General features: G+C 49.0%; 5 protein-coding genes across 5 annotated transcripts; 4 read left to right on the forward strand and 1 right to left on the reverse strand.

The window, feature by feature from the left end:
• Positions 1–597: 597 nt before the first annotated feature.
• Positions 598–1,950, forward strand: HO133_010058 (uncharacterized protein; the record flags this gene model as incomplete). The annotated part of the gene is made up of 1 exon (XM_037300914.1): positions 598–1,950. One exon carries the CDS (start codon positions 598–600, stop codon positions 1,948–1,950), a length of 1,353 nt encoding a protein of 450 aa, XP_037153731.1.
• A 2,048-nt stretch (positions 1,951–3,998) lies between these two features.
• On the forward strand, positions 3,999–6,341 carry HO133_010059 (uncharacterized protein; the record flags this gene model as incomplete). The annotated part of the gene is made up of 5 exons (XM_037300915.1): positions 3,999–4,041; positions 4,096–4,109; positions 4,314–4,994; positions 5,043–5,839; positions 5,918–6,341. The coding sequence occupies 5 exons, from the start codon at positions 3,999–4,001 to the stop codon at positions 6,339–6,341; spliced, it is 1,959 nt and encodes a 652-aa protein (XP_037153732.1).
• Positions 6,342–6,946: 605 nt separating this feature from the next.
• HO133_010060 (uncharacterized protein) lies at positions 6,947–10,583 on the forward strand (the record flags this gene model as incomplete). The annotated part of the gene is made up of 4 exons (XM_037300916.1): positions 6,947–9,781; positions 9,839–9,990; positions 10,067–10,201; positions 10,271–10,583. The coding sequence occupies 4 exons, from the start codon at positions 6,947–6,949 to the stop codon at positions 10,581–10,583; spliced, it is 3,435 nt and encodes a 1,144-aa protein (XP_037153733.1).
• An 805-nt stretch (positions 10,584–11,388) lies between these two features.
• On the reverse strand, positions 11,389–15,456 carry HO133_010061 (uncharacterized protein; the record flags this gene model as incomplete). The annotated part of the gene is made up of 8 exons (XM_037300917.1): positions 11,389–11,457; positions 11,507–11,823; positions 11,872–12,526; positions 12,580–13,648; positions 14,435–14,638; positions 14,692–14,844; positions 14,911–15,313; positions 15,366–15,456. The coding sequence occupies 8 exons, from the start codon at positions 15,454–15,456 to the stop codon at positions 11,389–11,391; spliced, it is 2,961 nt and encodes a 986-aa protein (XP_037153734.1).
• Positions 15,457–16,282: 826 nt separating this feature from the next.
• HO133_010062 (uncharacterized protein) lies at positions 16,283–17,878 on the forward strand (the record flags this gene model as incomplete). Its single annotated transcript, XM_037300918.1, has 2 exons — positions 16,283–17,120; positions 17,202–17,878. The coding sequence occupies 2 exons, from the start codon at positions 16,283–16,285 to the stop codon at positions 17,876–17,878; spliced, it is 1,515 nt and encodes a 504-aa protein (XP_037153735.1).
• Positions 17,879–17,949: the final 71 nt, after the last annotated feature.

Here is a 17,949-nt window from a genome sequence, read left to right on the forward strand (position 1 = left end):
GGGGACAGCAGAGTGAGTGAGGTGCTTCCTAGGATCGCGCTCCATGTCGAATACACTTGCGAAGTATTCAATGATGAAAGACGGTCAGTAACTGTTTATAGTATGTCTACAGAGTGGTATATCATCTACTCTATGTCTAATTTTACTAAGGTGACCCTGCTGCTGCTGATGCTGCCGATGCTGCTGCTGCATAAGGGTAAGTACCATATGATCCTTGTTCGTTTTGGCTTGGCCGCTGCTAGGTCGCAGCAGTCTAGCCTTCTTTCACTCCCACATCCCGTACTCAGCACATTATGGATTTCTGCTTATATATGATGATGCTTTTCTATGAGGCATCTTTAAATTCCTCATCATGGTCATGCTCTAGTATTGTCCACGAACATTATGCGACTCAATTTCAGATGCTTGTTGAACATGCCGTCTCCTGTTTCAAGGTTTCAAAATCGCTGACCCTACCACAATCTGAACCCTCTAAGATAACCACATACTGAATTTGAGAGGACCAAAGGACGAACCAGCAGATGAAAGATGGTACTCTTCGAATAGATTGATGCTATGATCCATCTTCGTCCATCACACTCTAGCTAAGAAACAGCGATGTCTTCTATCCTGTACTTCTCGCCTGCTTTTAAGCCCAGCTTGTCACTTTCAGATCTTCCGTTTTCTCCCCGCGAATTGTCCAAGAAGCGGAAAAGGGACCTTGAGCCTTTGGACGGTGATGGTGGTGACGGTGGTGACGAGGGACTGGAAGCAGATTCCGCTGCTAACGGAACAAGCCTGCCCTCCGGATACTCCAACGCTTCTGTCACTATATCATCAGCCGCCCTAGATGTGGACACATCGCCTAGCGACAAGACACTCCACTCTCAGCCTTCCAGTCACACTGATCGTCAAGGACTACACGCAAGTAGTTTTCCTCAATCTTTCCCACATCACATCGCAGGGACTGCGCCTTCGATGTCTAAAGGACGGATCAGCGATGAGCTCGCCACACTCAAGCCCCCTTTATATGTTACCACGGGAAGTGTGCCTACTGCCGCAGCAGAGAGAGTTCCTAGCAGCACGGGGTCACGACAGCATCATCTTAACACCATTACGGCAATCCTGCACAGGTGTCTTTCGGAAGGCGACTATATACGCGCAAGCAGAGCGTGGGCGATGCTTCTCCGAGCTGAACAGAACGGTCGTTCTATGGATCTTAGGACGCATGATCGTTGGGGTGTGGGGGCAGAGATCCTCATGCACCGTGAGTCGCAAATGACGCAGAAGACCCTAGACCACAACGTAATTGATTTTTCGAGTTCAACGTCCGAATTCAGTGTCAAACCCGAAAATTTTGAGAAGGCCAAAGAGTATTATGAGAGGGTTGTACTTCAGTATCCCTATCGTAAAGCATTTCCCAACGCCATAGGGTCTCTAAACTTCTCCATAGCCATGTTCAGTCTCTGGATATACACGATCAAAGAGCGGAGTTCAATAGCGCTCATGGCTGTTGGCGGCTCCGACCAAGGTATGGACCAGACCGATGCAGAAGCCAATGACGACGTTCAAAGGTCATCCGCATCAGATATGGAGCCTGATCGCTACCGAATGCGTGAGCAAGTCAGGAGAGACACCCTGCAAAGTGCTCACGAGATCGCTACCCGACTTGATGGGTTGCTCGTATCTCCGCCCTATTCCGATAGTGCTAGGTTCTGGAAGCTTTGTGTTGGAATGTATTTGTGGATCGCGAATCTTTCAGTTGCTACCATCTCTTCAAACTACGGCTCAAGTAGCAACGGGGATGATGAAAACCTGACTGTGGGAAGTTCATCCCGGTTGAGAAATGTCAGCTGGAGTACTCCCTCGGACGAGGAACATAGAGCTGGACAAGCGCGACAGAAAGCCCTTGCAAGGGCAGAAGAGGCATTCCAGAGGGTCAAAATTTATGGTGAAAGTTCGTCAAAGTAGCATGACCTCTATCGAGCGAAAACAACGATGTGGCGGGCTCACCGTTGGCACAATGGTTAGGAGGTGGGTACGTCGCCTCATCCGTTACGATGCTCTAATCTTCACATAAAATGGTCAAAGGTCTACTGCTTGTTGCTGCTGGGAGCCAGAGGCTGTCATCGGTAGGTCAACGTCCCATAGATGTGACAATGTCGGATGGTGCATCAAAGGCCAGAGAAGTCTCCAAGGTCTGCAACATGTGGCGACGGGTCGTCGTATTTGCGCTAGCAGACCCCCTTCAACTTTGTGCCCTCGTGCCAATGCGAGGTATCTATTCATAAGATGTGGTTTGACGGGTCAGAAATCGGATCAGTCCTACAATTCATGGTGTCCTCTTGCGACCCCCTCACACCAATCTTCTATCAGCTCGTTGCTAGCCTCTTAGATACTTGTTTGCTCCTGGATGGTGCCATCGCTCTTGCAGATGGAGTTTGAGCCGGAAGGCCCGGGAAGCAGGCATGGTGGCTAGGGTGTACAAGAGAGAAATCAAGATGCAGAGCATTTGGTCGCAACGTCTTGCCCACCGGGTTTGTCCCGTCCCAGCCAGCATAAGGATCAGCATGAGTGAGCAATGCGGGTCTTACCGGGGTTCAGACCTGGCCAGGAATGCAGAAGCATGCCGAGATGAAGATATCTTGGATACAAAGGTGGCAAATTCTGGCGGGAGAAACCTTGAAAGATGAGTTCGATTTAGACTAAGAAGCAGTGCCTGATCGGCATGAATCCACGTGAGCTTGACAGTTGGGGCGCCGCTTGGTGCCCTCAGATTCCCATCGGGGAGAGATGATCGACCCAACGGTATCTATGTTTGTCAGATCGGTAGTAAGGATGATGCACTTGCCGCCGAAGAAAAACAAGAGGTACTAGATAGATAATAATCGGAGTATACTAAATTATAGAGAGGTGGTACCTTTTTTTAGGGAGAAAATACAAGGGTTGTTTTAATGTGCGGCGTAGCTTCCGTTTAGGCAGTAGCGATATAGTTACTTTATGACTTTAATGAGTACTGAGTAAGGTAGGTAGGGAGGTAGGGTACCTTAGGCACAAGAATCATGATTTTATGACAGGGTATCGCCACGGCGTACCTACTAGACTGCTAGGATGTTCTCAAAATCCAGGAAGTTTTATAGTGTATTAAAAAAATAAAAAAATAAAAATAAAAAAGGAACACTTTTACACCTCGACCGCCGACGGTTGAACCGTTGATCATTTTAGATTATTATTGGGCGGTTTCATGGGTAAGGTAGATCTGGCGCTGGCGACAGAAAGAAAGAGAGAGAAAATCGCACTTGCACACACACTTGCTTAAGTACACTTGCTTTAGTTGTTTAAAAGCCGAAGCGCATTATTATTATTACTGCTGACCTCCGGTCTCTTTTCCAGGGTTTACGATGATCTTGTGATAAAAATAATAGATAGATTACAGCTGCGAGCGGTGATCATGAGCACAGGAATAACCAAAGGAGGCTCACACGACGATCATCAAAGGTTATTGAATTGAGGTCCAAAGAGAGAAAGCCAGAGGTGGGTGCAGCAATCAGCCAGTACTCCTCGTACTGTGCCAATAATATCAATATACCTTCCTTTCTTTCCTTCTAACTACATCCCTTCCTTTCTTTCTGTCCTTCCTTCTTTCCTTCTTTCTTTCTCTCTCTCTACCCTCTTCCAGTACGCCTTAATCGGGTCTTTACATCGTCGAGTTTTGCAGCGCATAGTCCATCGTTTTGTTGCTGTTATTACGCCTTTTGTTCCCTGTCTGAATGCACGAATTCACATTGAAGTATTCAAAAGTGCCACAGCATTCTCCGGTTATACCAAAGCGATCCGGTTTCAAGACTGCCGATTTCGCTCCTGTCATGAGCGGCTTTTATCCTTCCAGGCTCCAAGAAACATCGAATGCAACAACGAATAGCCTAGACCTATCCTCTCCGTCCATCGGCACCAATGATCTAACAGACGTTCACTCTGCCAATGCTGGTCGTTGGCACAACTCAGCAGAGATTCAACCAATGGAAGAATCGAAGCCTGCCCCGAGAAGGCGTCGACCGTCAGGTAACGATCATGTCAAGCATCGAAGAACAAGGAATGGCTGCTATACTTGTCGAGGCCGAAGGGTGAAGGTAAGGTATTCACCTCGGACAAGCCGAAGCCCAGGGTCGCTAACACTTTCCATCGCTTAGTGTGATGAGATACGTCCTGTGTGCGAGCGTCGGTCTCACCCTTCGTACTCCAGTACCGAGAGAGGTGCTAACGTTAAGCTTCCTATAGGGTGTAAGAAGGGCTCAAGGGAATGCACCTATCCTGAACCTCGCTCAACTCCAAAGCCCTCCAGCGGCTCCAAACGTGACCAGGCTCCTACAGCCGGTGACGACAGCAGATCATCGTCCGATGACCATGACTCTTCAAAAGAGTCTACTCCGATCGAACGGCGCAGGAAGAAACCCGAACTTGAGAAGTCCGGCGCTTCACGTCTCAAGGCATCCCAATCCAAGCAAGCCTCATCTCAATCTCAAATATCAAGCCTACTTGAGCAACCCCGACAATCTGTGGAGCAAGTCAAACACGAGAGCAGCTTGTCGCCATCAACAGAGGCCTCGAGCGCTCCGGTATCCGCTGGGTGGTTCGAAAATCCAGAGAAGTCCTCGTCTGTATCGACGGACTTTTCTCAAGAAGACAGAGCTTGGTCACACCTGTCTCAGGACCTACAATTCTACTTAGAATATCACACGACACGTCTGAATTACCATCATTACTTTTTCAAGCACGACGCCAATCATTTCCTGCACAACATTCTCGTTAAGCATGCATTACAGTATGACCCTCTACTATATGCCGTCGTTGGTTTTGCGGCTTTTCAGTTGACCGTAACACGCCCGAATGGTAAAATCCAAGATTTCCTGGGTTACTATAACAAATCGGTTTCGTTGCTACGAAAATCGCTGGTCGAAAATCAGAAACACACAGAGGCCACCATGTTGACGATCTTACAACTTGCTACCTTTGAGGTGCGTTGGACCTTTTGTCGTCCCGAGTAGAGCTGACAACCTGCAAAGGATTACCTAGGCGACTGGGTCAGCTTACTTGGCCATCAAAAAGCTGCCTATGGGATGCTTCTGGAACTATACTCATCTCACTCGATTATGGAGACGGAAGTGCGCAGGAAGATTCTAGCTTGGTACTCAAGATTTGACGTGATGGGAGGGCTAATGTCTGGTTACCAGACCATTTTGGGCCGAGAATGGTTTGTTGCCACAGTAAATTACTATCGCCAGCAGTCTTTGAGTTATCCAAACAGCATAGACTACAAGATTGAAGCAACCATTGCCAAGCACCGACTCTTGGCAGTCGACCTGGCTTTGCTCTTCGCCCAATTACCTCGGGGTGCCATCACTATCGAGACCTTCGAGAGAGAGAGCGATAAGTTTGCTGAGCAGATCAGGACCTGGAAGGAGAACCTGGACCCAATTTTTCGAGACCCGAGCTATCTTGTCGAATCTTTCGAAGGAAAAGCACGAGCTCCAGAGGACATTGTCGATCCTTACCTGCCCGGAGGCCTTTACAAAGGCGCACTGTTTTCATTCAACTTTATGCTTATCGACTGGCATGCCATTAACTTGATGCACGGGTACAAGACAGCTTCGATGCTTAAGCGACCACTCCCACTAGAGCTTTCCAGAATAGCCTTGGATATATGCAGATTGTTTGAAGCTATTGAATGTTGGCCCGATAGCCCGCCCGGGTCTATGCTGAAAGCGCAAGGTAGTCTTGGCCTTGCAATATTAGTCATTCCGAAAGATGAAAAACATATTATGTGGTGTCGGCGGAAGTTGGCCAAAGTAGAAAGCTTGGGGTAAGTTCTTTTGCCTTACCTTTCCGATCTCGCCCTCAATGAGATGGTACATTGAGCATGAGCTGACTTTGCACATAGCCATATATACCCATCTACACTTCGCCACCAAATGGCTGAACTATGGGGCATACCCGAGGTCAGTGAATGGTGGTTACCGGACGAGAAACAATGTCCACCGGTGGTGCGCAGTATTCGTTCGTTTATGGAAAATCGTCTTCCGCAAGGCAAAGACGAATCACGGAGCGAAGACCAGCGGAACATTAAGGGTATTTTTTCTCAACTCAGCCTCCACGAGAGTCCCAAAGCCGGCCTGGGACAGGCGAGTGGGTTTGGGACACCGCCTTTCCTCGACTCAACAAATCCTTCTGCTGAGGATCTAGCATCTCAAGGCCTGGCTGGTCATGCAGCAGATCCGGATGTAGATCAAGACATGGGTTCGGACAATTCTATGCTCGATCAGAGCCGCGAGAGCTTCTACAACATGGGGTATAACAGGAACTAAATTCTTAAAAAAACGAGCATTCGCGTGGGTGTATTCACTGTGCATTGGTATGAATTGATGGTTAGAATTCTTTTGTGAAGCTGGACTTTATGTATATGAGCTCCTTGATGGACGTAGATTTCTCGCCAGTGGTATTGACGAGATAGTTGATGGGACACTTCGCAAAGCAGTCGGAGCGAGAAATGCATAGAATCATCGTCGCCGATTATACTCGCTCTGATTTGGAGATATTAACCGACATGATTCGTCCACTACCAAGATCGCGTCACGTTATGCCACCAACATGTGTGGAACAAACGCGCCTCGATTTGCCTCAGTCCTTCAGAGTGCTAAGTTCGCTAAGCTCTTCCGAATTGGCTTCCGCTTATCAGGGCCCTTCGGGCTAGCACCTTCTGCTTACTTTACTGCGGAACCTCCGCGAGGTCGGCGAGCTAACCCAAAGAGACTTAGCTGAGTGCCGCTAATCCGAAGGGGCTTAGAGATCTTGGCACGTGTGAGGCACTGAGGCAAACGCCGCGGTATAGAAAACCGCCAGCCTTACGTAATACGTGCACAAAGCTACGAGTAGAGAAGGAACTCCTAAACTGCGTCGCGCGACTTCTGTCATGGCAAAACTTCAAGCTGCCACCGTCTCGAATCAACTTGTCCGCAAGCAAAAGCGAAAGGCGCCTTCTGATGTTGCAGAAGCTGAACCCCTTGATGCTCTGCCTTCAATTCCTACATCAACAGTCGCAACCAAAACACATGATGGAGGCAAGAAACCTAGGCGAGCGTCCAAGGATACAAATGCTGGCAAGGGAAAGCTTCCTCTATTGCGCCTGGATTCTTCGACAGTGGTCGAGACCTCTATCCTCTGGCCTGACGAGCTGACCAAGCTCGCTCAGGCGCACCGCGCCCTGAACCTTGTCTACACTTTCTGTTGCACCCGCAAGCACTTGGCCACCACATTTGAGACCATCAAAACAGCAGTAGAAGGTCACATAAAGCGAGAATTATTGATCACGGATGTTGCCCGGATCAAGGCCCTTGTGCCTCGAGCTATCAACTTTGCCTACGTGGATGAATCCAGCTTGCAAGTCGCAGTGCTTGGAGAGGAGGATGGAATCAAGGGTGGTAGGGCAAAGGAATTTCGGCCACTCGAGCTTTCCAAAGAGGGAGCGCCTGAACGGGATGCATATGATAAACAGAAGGAGCTCCTGTTGTTCGAGTTCATTGATGGAGATTTGAAGCGACAAGTGACAAACTCGAAGACAGGGGAGCCCACTAAGCCTTTCCGGAAACTTCGAGAGGAAGACTTGAAAATGCCGGTGTATAGCCAGAAACAGATGATGAAGTTGATAGAGAAAAGGAACACCAAGTTCACGTCCGCTATCAATGCTTTTCTCAATCAATGTGCTGCCGATGATGTTAACCCTATAGCGACATTGAAAGAAAGAGAGAAGGAGTACATTCCTAGACCATCTGATAACAAGGGAGACTCTCCAGCACCGGCACTAGCGAAGCCTCCACTAAGGATTCCCACGGAGCGTGACACCGTTGCGAAGATCATTGCAGATATAAAAGCAATGGAATGGTATACGGGGCAGATTGTGCCGGAAGGCCATCGCGTCTTTGACCCTCAGCAGCCCATTTTCGGTGACCTGAACTTCCAATTGTCGCAGAATTTGGTCAATGCATTGTACAACACTCGGGGCATCACCCAGCTCTATTCTCATCAAGCGGAGGCGATAAACAACCTGTATGAAGGTTTCAATGTCATAGTATCCACGTCAACAAGCTCTGGGAAATCTCTAATCTATCAGATTCCCATGTTACACGAGCTAGAACAGGATCCTAACGCTCGAGGCATGTACATATTCCCTACCAAAGCACTTGCCCAAGACCAGAGGAGGAGCATGAAGGAACTACTTCGTTTCATGCCGGGGCTGGAGAACTTAGTTGTTGATACTTTCGATGGGGATACCCCTATGGCTGATCGACACCTCATTCGCGATGAAGGCCGAATTATCTTTACGAACCCAGATATGCTGCACATCACCGTCCTTCCCCAGGAAGATAAGTGGCGAACTTTCTTACAAAACCTCCGATTTGTAGTGGTCGACGAGCTTCACGTCTACAACGGACTTTTCGGCTCGCACGTAGCTTTCATTATGCGAAGGTTGCGAAGAATTTGTGCGGCCGTGGGAAACCGTCACGTGAAATTCGTGTCGTGCTCTGCTACTGTTGCAAATCCAGAAGAGCACATGAGAACAATATTTGGCGTGGGGAACATCAAACTCACAGATTTCGACGGGTCACCGTCTGGTAGGAAGGAGTTCCTGTGTTGGAACACTCCGTTCAAGGATCCCAAAGATCCCTCTTCGGGTAGAGGAGATGCTATGGCTGAAACGGCAAGGCTTTTTTGCCAGCTCATCTTACGTGGGATCAGAGTGATTGCCTTCTGCCGAGTTAGAAAACAGTGTGAGGTTCTCATCACTGCAGTACGAAACGAAGCCACAAATCTGGAAAGGCCCGACGTCGCCGCTCGAATCATGGGGTATCGCGGAGGTTATGCACCGCAAGACAGACGGAAGATCGAGAAAGAAATGTTTGACGGGAAATTAATGGGCATTGTGGCGACCAATGCTTTGGAACTCGGGGTTGATATTGGATCACTGGATGCTGTGATCACGGTTGGTTTCCCATACACTATCGCCAATCTACGACAACAGAGTGGTCGAGCTGGACGAAGGAATAAGGATTCCCTGTCCGTTCTGGTTGGCGACTGCTTTCCCACCGACCAATATTATATGGAAAATCCTGATGAGATTTTTACGAAACCTAATTGCGAGTTGCAGGTAGACCTGCAAAACATGCTTGTGCTGGAAGGTCATATACAATGCGCAGCTTTCGAAATGCCAATCCGCCGGGACGAAGACAAACTGTACTTTGGCAAGCAATTACCAGAAATAGCAGAGGAACGAATGGTAAAAGATCCTTTAGGTTTCTATCACTGCAACGAACGCTTTCGACCTCAACCCTCGAAGTGCGTTGCCATACGCGATACAGAGGACGGCCATTTTGCAGTGATTGACATCACCAATGGCCGTAATATCGTTCTTGAGGAGGTCGAGCCATCTCGAGCCTTTTTCACAATTTATGAAGGAGGTATCTTCCTGCACCAAGGCTATACATATCTCGTGAAAGAGTTCTCTCCAGAACAAAAGTACGCCAAAGTCAGTCTCGTGAAGGTCGACTGGACCACTCAACAGCGTGACTACACCGACGTCGACCCAATCGAAACTGAGGCAATCCGTCGTATTCCAGACTCTCTTTCCCGCGCTTTCTATGGCGCCATCAAGATCCGCGCCCTTGTATTCGGCTTTTTCAAGATCGACAAGAACCGACGCATTCTTGACGCGGTCCAAGTGGACAATCCGCCTATTGATATATTCAGCAAGGTACAGCTGCCTCTCCTCTCTTGCAAAGTTGATGCAAGTTATACTAAGTCCTCTCAGGGTATGTGGCTAGACGTGCCTAAGTCTGCTCTGAACCTGTTGAACAGCCGGCGACTCAATGTTGCTGGTGCTATCCATGCAGCAGAGCATGCAATCCTCAGCTTGATGCCACAATTCGTAATCAGCATGCCAGGAGACGTACGGACTGAATGGTATGTACTTTCAAAGTGATCTGTTCCTTAATGATATCGAAGTGTGACTCGCAAAGCATGCTGACTCCGAATCCAGCAAAAATGCGCTGAAAGAATTCGCAACGAAAGAGACCTCTCGAAAGCGTCCTGCGCGACTGACATTCTATGACGCCAAGGGGGGTTCTGCAGGCTCTGGCATCTCGACAAAGGCCTTTGAGTTTATCGATCTTTTGTTAGTACGAGCATGCGATCGGGTAGTGGCTTGCCATTGCCAAGAAGGATGTTTAGAATGTTGTTGTAGCGAGATTTGCAAAGAGCAGAACATGGTAATGAGTAAAGCTGGTAGCGAGGTCATCTTGAAGTGCCTCTTAGGCAAAGAAGGAGACATCAATGTCGATGCATTGCCGTGGGGCCCAGATGAGAATACACCGGCGGGTATCGAGACCGTCGTCGCTGCTGAGACGATCAGACCAGCCCGCGGTAAAATCTTAGAGGAGGTTCTGATCAAAAGAATTTCTGGTGGTGTGCAGCGGGTCGTCCTTGACCACGTTGGGGACGGAAGGGAGGATGGGAACCAAGAAGTGATTGAAATCAAGGAAGAATCAATTGAGTGACTGCTCGATGCATTTCTCGAGCCATTGTACATAGGTCTCACTTTATTGGGCAAAGTGTGAAAGGTAGCTCTACTTTGCTTTGTTATTGTTAAAGCGTCCTTTCACTCATGGATACCGTGCTGACAGGCTATCCTGGTAAGGAGGAATGCGAGGACTCTTGTCAAGTCCAACTTCTAGGCATCTCTCTTGCGATAATATTTCACGTGTCAAACCACCTTCTCACAATCGTCTGACTATTTCACGACATGTAGCAGAGGACACCAAGCTCGGGAGCTGCTACGAAGGCAAAAATTTGTATGACAATGCTCAAAGAGGCCCACTACTCTTGTTCGTATAACCTTTGCTCATATACATATATTCAGCGTGTCAATTGGCGATAGTAGACTATCAAGATAGAGACAGCTTGAGCTGCCTTATCATCAGCCGTTATAGTCACAAATGACCTCTACCTCTAATCGTCCTGCAGACAGACATTTGGCGCAGTTCAGCTTGTTGAGTCAATCGAGAATGTTCGGATCTGGTGCTTTTCCAGCAGAATCATCTACAAGCATGAAGATGTTCAAGTATCAAGGATATTGTCGTTCACAAAGAAGACTGTATTGCTCAACGCTTCAACCTTACATGAGATGCTATTTGAGCACTCGACTAGATACCAAGGCTATTCTGATGGACTCCAATGCATCAGTAGACATCTTGCATCAGGAAACATCTAGTCTAGCTGGATCGGTAAAAGTTCCATATTGGCTTCCCTCCAATGTTCAGGGGTCCACTTGTGAATAGCATGCTACTTCCACTCCCAAACCTCTCATTCCAGACCTTTCTGCAACCTTTGAACCTCATGGTACAAAGTTTTGCTGTCCGTCACATCGCCCAACTGCGACAAGTTAGCTTTGACCGCTCGGTGACCCGTGCCGTTTCTTTACCTTTACCATATGAGCCACGGGCTTGGCATTCTCGATCACCGCAAACAAGAAAGATTTTCCTGATGGTTCGTTGCCCCTGCTATCGCCAATCTGCATCTGTTTGAACACGGGAACGTTGAGTAGGACCCTGTATGTTTGGTGGGCCCTCATTATGAAACGCCCTGTCTTTCGGTCTGAAGAAGCGTCCTCTGGAGATGCTGCGGCGATATTGAGCTTGAAAGTCCCCTTGCCGCTTTCCTTCCAAGCATTGTCCCTAAACGAGTAAAGACTAGCTCGCGAAGAAAAGATCGAATCTTCGCCACCCTCTCCGGTTTCAACTATTCTCAGTCAGCTTTGCCGTCTTCGTGACGGTGAATTGTGCCTACCATCTTGGTGTTGGAACCGTCCATCTGCCTCCTCTGTCTCTTCGTCTTTCTTTTTCTCTGCCGATACTTCACCATCACTTTCACTGTTTTCATCTTCGTCTCCATCATGCTTTGGGGAACCGATGGGCTTGATAGCACCATTGCTAGCACCCAATTTTGCATTTCCAGTGGGAGCGGCAAAGCTAGTTAGTCTGTTCCCTCCACTGAATGGTCCACCGAATGCACTGCCAAAGATTGAACCACCAAAAACGCCAATCTTGCTCGACCCCGATGTGCCGAACGGTAATTGGTCCGTTGTACCAAAATCGGTAGAAGAGCTGTTAACGAAAGCACCAAACCCACCGTTGGCAGCTGTTTCCGTCTCCTGGGCTTCCTTTTTGTCCGTCTTGGTCTTTCCTGGAATGAAGACTCCTGCGGAAGCAAAAGGACTAGCGGTAGCGGCAGTCGATGAGCCACCTAATGTGCCAAATGGTGATGTTGACGAGCCTGCGAGCGCAGCAAAGCCCGAGGATGCGAAGGCGTCATCAGACGTCTGAGACCCCTGATCCGTAGTCTTATTTGCGAATATCGAAATTTCTGCAGAGGAGTTACTCTTGGCAGAAGCCATAGAGGGAGAGAATGTAGATGCGTTATCAAATGCACCTATAAAGAGTCGCTGAACCGGTGTTAGCATTCAAGAGCTCTTCACGGATTAACAGTGAGACCTACGTTCTGTCTCTCCATCCCAACATGTGCATCACCCAGGCTCCTCCCCTCTTGCACCATTACAGGCTCCTTTTCAGCTACCCCAGAACCTTCTGGCGTTGCTGGGCTTCGATGCTTCACGACGGAACCTTCGTCTCTTTCAGGCTCATCAGATATCCTATGAGCTCTCGCTTCTTCCGTTGCAGGTATCTTCTGTTCTCTATCTGCCTCAGTGTCGAACTGGTCCCTACTTCGCTTTTTTCGTGGACTGGATGCCGGATCTCGCATCTCTTGGTCAGCGGACTCCTTTTCCGCTTCTGTTACACCTTCTTGTTGTACTGTATCAGAAACATGTCGTGTAGACTCGTTGATATCCTGGAGTTGTTTGTTCTGCTCCATCTCCACTTGCGACAGAGTCTCAGTCGCTGGCGATATACTACCTACTGCATTCTTGGGTCCATTGATACAAGCCTCACTTGTTTTAACGCCATTTGCAGCGTCTTCCGACTCCTCTCGCACAGGAGTTCCTGCTAGTAGTGGTCGGCTATTTTCCTTGGGAAGCTCGCCGACGCGAACATCTCTGGACCGCTTCCTCAGATGACCATTAGCATTGGGCTTTGTTATGTGCTCTCGTGCTGCCTCATTTCCTTCTGCATCGGGCGTATCTAGGTCGTCAAACGATCGCTTTTTCACCGGCCTCCCTCGAGGTTCCACACCTTTCTTGCTTGTTTCTTTCACCGGCGATGAGTCTCTGTGCATATGATCTGGTAGGGAGTGCTCTTCGTTTGCTGTGAGTACTCTTTCCTGCCTTCCTACAATATGACTTGACATGGATGCAAGGGACGTCTTCTTCAGCTTTTCTCGTACCGGTTTCTCACTGGTGTCATTGTCGCTGATAGAATCTGTAGTAGGCCCTAAGGATGTAGAGGGGCTCGTTGAGACATCTCGAGGCAATGTGGAGACAGTGTTGGGGGTAGTCTGTTGCCGCTGGTTTGTCTGTGTCATAGTGATGGTAGTAATTGAACGTTGATCCTTTGAAGAAGCAAATCTCCCGATATCCCTCCGGAACGCTTGTAGCCGGTTTCTCGAGGGTCTGAGGATGCAGCTATGGAGGGGCTATGCAGCTAGCCGTAGTCATATCGTACGGGTGATATCTCGCAGAAGCAGCAAGCGAAGCCTGGCGAAGTGGTGAAGCTCTTGTAGCATGCAAAGCGGGTCTCTGAAGCAATACTATTTTTCAGGGGAGTCGAGAGACTCAGTGGAATAAAGCAAGATAAGGGTTTTGGTGCTGGAAGGTATGAGGTCGAGGGGCTCTACCGGAGCACCAGGTTGTCTGCCGGACAGTGCGATGAAAGATGAAGGGATGCTGAAAGTGTTCAAAGTGATTTGTTAGAAGGAATTTGGTATGCGAAAGAGACTTTGGGTGGAAGAAGGAGGAGGAGTGGTGTATGCTGCTTTGTCTAGAGACTGGCGTAGCTTTAAGTCTCGTAGATAGATTGACGAATTGTATCCGGCACATTTGACTCGGACTCCGGAGTGGACAAAGGATGCCCCGCCCTTTGACGCGCTTTGGATTCGTACTCAATCCTTTCCAATCTCACCAATTTTTGACAATTTACTAAAATTAAAGCAAAGCACTTTACGCATTCTACAATCTATGTGTGGCATTACGTCTCCGGGGTACAATCCGAAAACAACCACCGTTGTGCTTACCTCTTCGTATGAGAGTCACGTATTTAAAGGTACTGTAAATCTTGTCATTTGGCTACTTGAACATTCCGGCAACAGCATTTTGCCATGAGTGGGTAGCATCTCTATATTATTATTGCCATATCAACTGATAAAGCACAAGCACCCTAGCCCAACATAGAACACGAACAGGGGGTATACCGCAATTCCCACCCGATTCTTCACCACTCCCGAGCCCCCAAGAATGCTGACACCAGCAGCTAATGACCACGCGATAAGCACGATATACACAGGAACGCGTGCTATACTTGGGAGATGGAGAGCGCTCAGCATCGCCGCAATGACCAGTGGAAAGAGCGTGTAGCCGATGATGCATATCGATTGGAAGAAAGAGCTAGCGAGCCGTGTTAGGAAACTTCGCAGTCGGTAACTTCGAAGAACACGTACATGTTTCCTCCTAAAAGTTTGATTTGCGTAGTTACCACAGCCTCACCAATCCAGACCAGCGCGAAAACCCCAGAGAAGACAGTTGTTTTCTGTTTACTTGATGCGGTCATCGACAGCAGCAAGCTCAGAAGCAGGCAAAAGATCAACGGGCCCCTGTATGCGCGGTTAGGACGGTTTGCCCAACTAGGTGCCAGAATATTCCTGAGAATCAGGGTTTACCAAAGGTCCCAGTCCCTTAAGCCTTCAGACATGCCACCTTGGAGTACCACATCTGCATCTGGCCACCTTCCAGCAACACCCCTGAAGCCTCCTGCAAGGCTGTCTCCCTCACCCCTTTCTGCGCCTCCGATGCCTCCACCTCTCTGTAGCATTCCTCCTAGCAGATACTTAGGCCAAAGAACCTGTCTCATTTTTTCCCATACAGCCAGCAGGTCCCGGGACAATGTTTCCCATACAGACTCATCAATGGTGTTTGTAGGTACGCGCCTATCCTCGCCTGGAATCGATGAGTTGAGGTATGATTGGGATAGAGGATTGCGGGAGGACGATGATTGGATGTTGCCCGTCAATGGCGCTCGATCAGAGTTCGACTGCAGAGGATCCTCAAGATCGTTAATGTTCGCTGCTAGTACATACGTCAGTATATGGAGCAGTATCTGGTAGGCCGAAACTACCATCGTCTGGATCTATGAGATCCTGCTCGATCTCGGTGTGGTCGTAGTTCTCATAAGCATTGCCCGACGATGCACTTGCCATCATGGCCATGGGCAAAGAAATATCGCAGCTGCGACCATAAAGTTGGTTTCCTAAGCTTGTGTTGTCAGATTCAACGCTTGCTTGCGGATGGAAGGGCGAAGTCCTGGAGAAGAGCTCGGTGTCTTTAAAAGAACGTTGAGGTACGGAGGTCGGCACGCAAAGTCCTGAACAGCGCTAGTAGCAGCCCTAACCCTAATTTCGGAAGGCGACTCAGTACCTCAGTGTGGGACCCTAGCTGGGAGCGTGATCCCTTTAACTTTGGGGAGTTCTATTGGGCCTAATAGGTAGGGGCAACAAGGCATCGTCCAGGCAGCCTTTCGGGTGGGGTGTTATCCGAGATCTTGGCGTTCAAAACTTTTCGTACAGCTAAAGTAGGTTCTTTGCTAGATTCAGACGCTAGTGTAATTACATCAGCCGTATATCCTCTTTTGGTATTCATTAACCACATCTCATTTCTCTTCTCTCTTAACCTTCATTTCAACACAAGTATGACGGTGCCTCTTCTCTTTGTTGACAAATAGCAGAGTACAGACATTCACAAGCGTCATTCTGCTACCACAACTCCATACAACAGTAAGCAAGAGTCCATCTTCCCACAGATTCAAGGCTTCTTGGCAAATACACTCCACACAATTTCCTCCTCCTCGACTTTCGACTTCGAAGGAACCAAACGGTTAGGTAACATCACTCCAACTGTGCTGTCTTTCAGCTTTCTCCTTGTTCCATAAACTTCGAAGATCTTCGAAGGTTTTGCCTGCCCGCAATTCTTCGGCTTTCCTTGACTCCGGATTTCGCCCTCGAACAACGCTGTGTAGCCAGTCTCCTCATCGTCAGTATGCCGGGAGTACAGAGCTTTGTTGCTCAGCGCCAGCAAGGTCAGCCAAATCCAAGTCGCCAATTATTGGGGGCACAGCACCGAGTTCCGGTCCCAACAACAAAGCTAGAAAATATTAAACAAAAGCCACCATTCCAGAGGCCGAACCCTAATCTGCCGGCCAATCCTCCTGTGGCAGGTTCCATCACTATTCTGTCCAGGCAGCAAGCTGCCGAGGCGTCTGCTGTCCAGGATGGTTTCGATACGGACGCCGAAGGTTTCGACGACACGGCGACCATGAAAGTTGGGGGCAGCAGTCGAGGCCATCAAGGTGAAGGAGATGATCGCGACCAGATTTCTAGTCGGTATGGTACAGACGTACCCAATGAATATCTTTCCGGGGCTCAAGTATCTTTTCGACGTAGGCAGGAGCAACCACATCAAGCCCAAGGGTCCAGGCGACTGGACGCCGAGGGCTCCGGGGAGGACGGTGAAGCGAATCTCGGAGAGTGCGCAGACGATGAGGAGGACGAAGAATCAGAAAAGGAGGAGTCGGTGCGTGATGGAATCTTGCAAGACCTCAATAGTTCAGGGTTTTACCAGTACCTTCAGGGAGAGTCATCTCACACGACTGAAGTAGCTTTCCAACCAGTCGTGGCTACTCCGGTGGTACATAGTGAATTAGCGTTAAGGGAGATTGTTCAGCGCCATCAAAAGCCAGCGAACCCGTTCACGTCCAGGGGGAATAGCGTAGATGGTGGCGCTGCAGATCCCGGTGTGAACCTCCAACGTGCGAATCGCCAAGCTCGTGAGAGGGCCATGAAACAGACTTCAGCGGTGCCGGTCCAGAAAGTCCAAGGTACGTCTTTAGAGCAGCCTTCGATCTCAGCTCAGCACCGTAGAGCGTCAGATCATTATGAACCAGGCTAACAGCCATCAGTTACCTCCCGTCAGGCTCTGCAGCCTATGTCGCGGGCTCGACTTAGATTGGGCCAAGACACTGTGGCTACAAGTGTACAGCCACAGGCCACTGAAGAATGGCCCTTGTCAGTGCAAACCGGATCTAGCGGCCTTAGCGACGACGACTCTGCTGTCGACTGGGACCCGAACGTCAACAGGGGACAAGACATGGAACCTACGGCATCGATTGATGGCCCACAGACACGGAAACGCGCCAGAGACCTTGATTATAGCCCGGACCAAATATCGAGCATGACCTTCAACCAGCTGACCGATGAACCTTTCAATCTCGCTTCCGATACAGCTCGAGTGTCCATTCCGCAAGAACTCTCAAATGGTACTCTAGCCGCGAAGGTGGATTACATCTTGGAAAAATTGAAAGATGATGACACCAAACTCGTCCATCGGAGAGCATTTTTCTCGTCCCTGTCGATTGAGCAGTACGAGGAATGTGCGAATCTTATAATTCAAAGATTCAGTGATGTCATGTCAAAGTTCACAGACGCCAGGCAGCAGAGACGACGAGCGGCGAAGGACTTTGAGGAAGAAGTTGCGAAGCGAGAAGCGTGCGTAAGAGGCAAGACTACGGTTGTGGATAAAGATCTAGACAGATTGAAGCGAGGTGGGGAGGAAGTTGTGAGGGGTGCAGCTTTGTGAATTGCAGCGGTAGCACGCGAGTTGTGCACCCACTGCATTCAATTGCTTTGACATTCGATGGATGTTCTCTT

This window comes from Letharia lupina, assembly GCF_014066315.1.
Source record: "Letharia lupina isolate WasteWater1 chromosome Unknown contig_8, whole genome shotgun sequence".
Taxonomy (NCBI): Eukaryota; Fungi; Ascomycota; class Lecanoromycetes; order Lecanorales; family Parmeliaceae; genus Letharia; species Letharia lupina.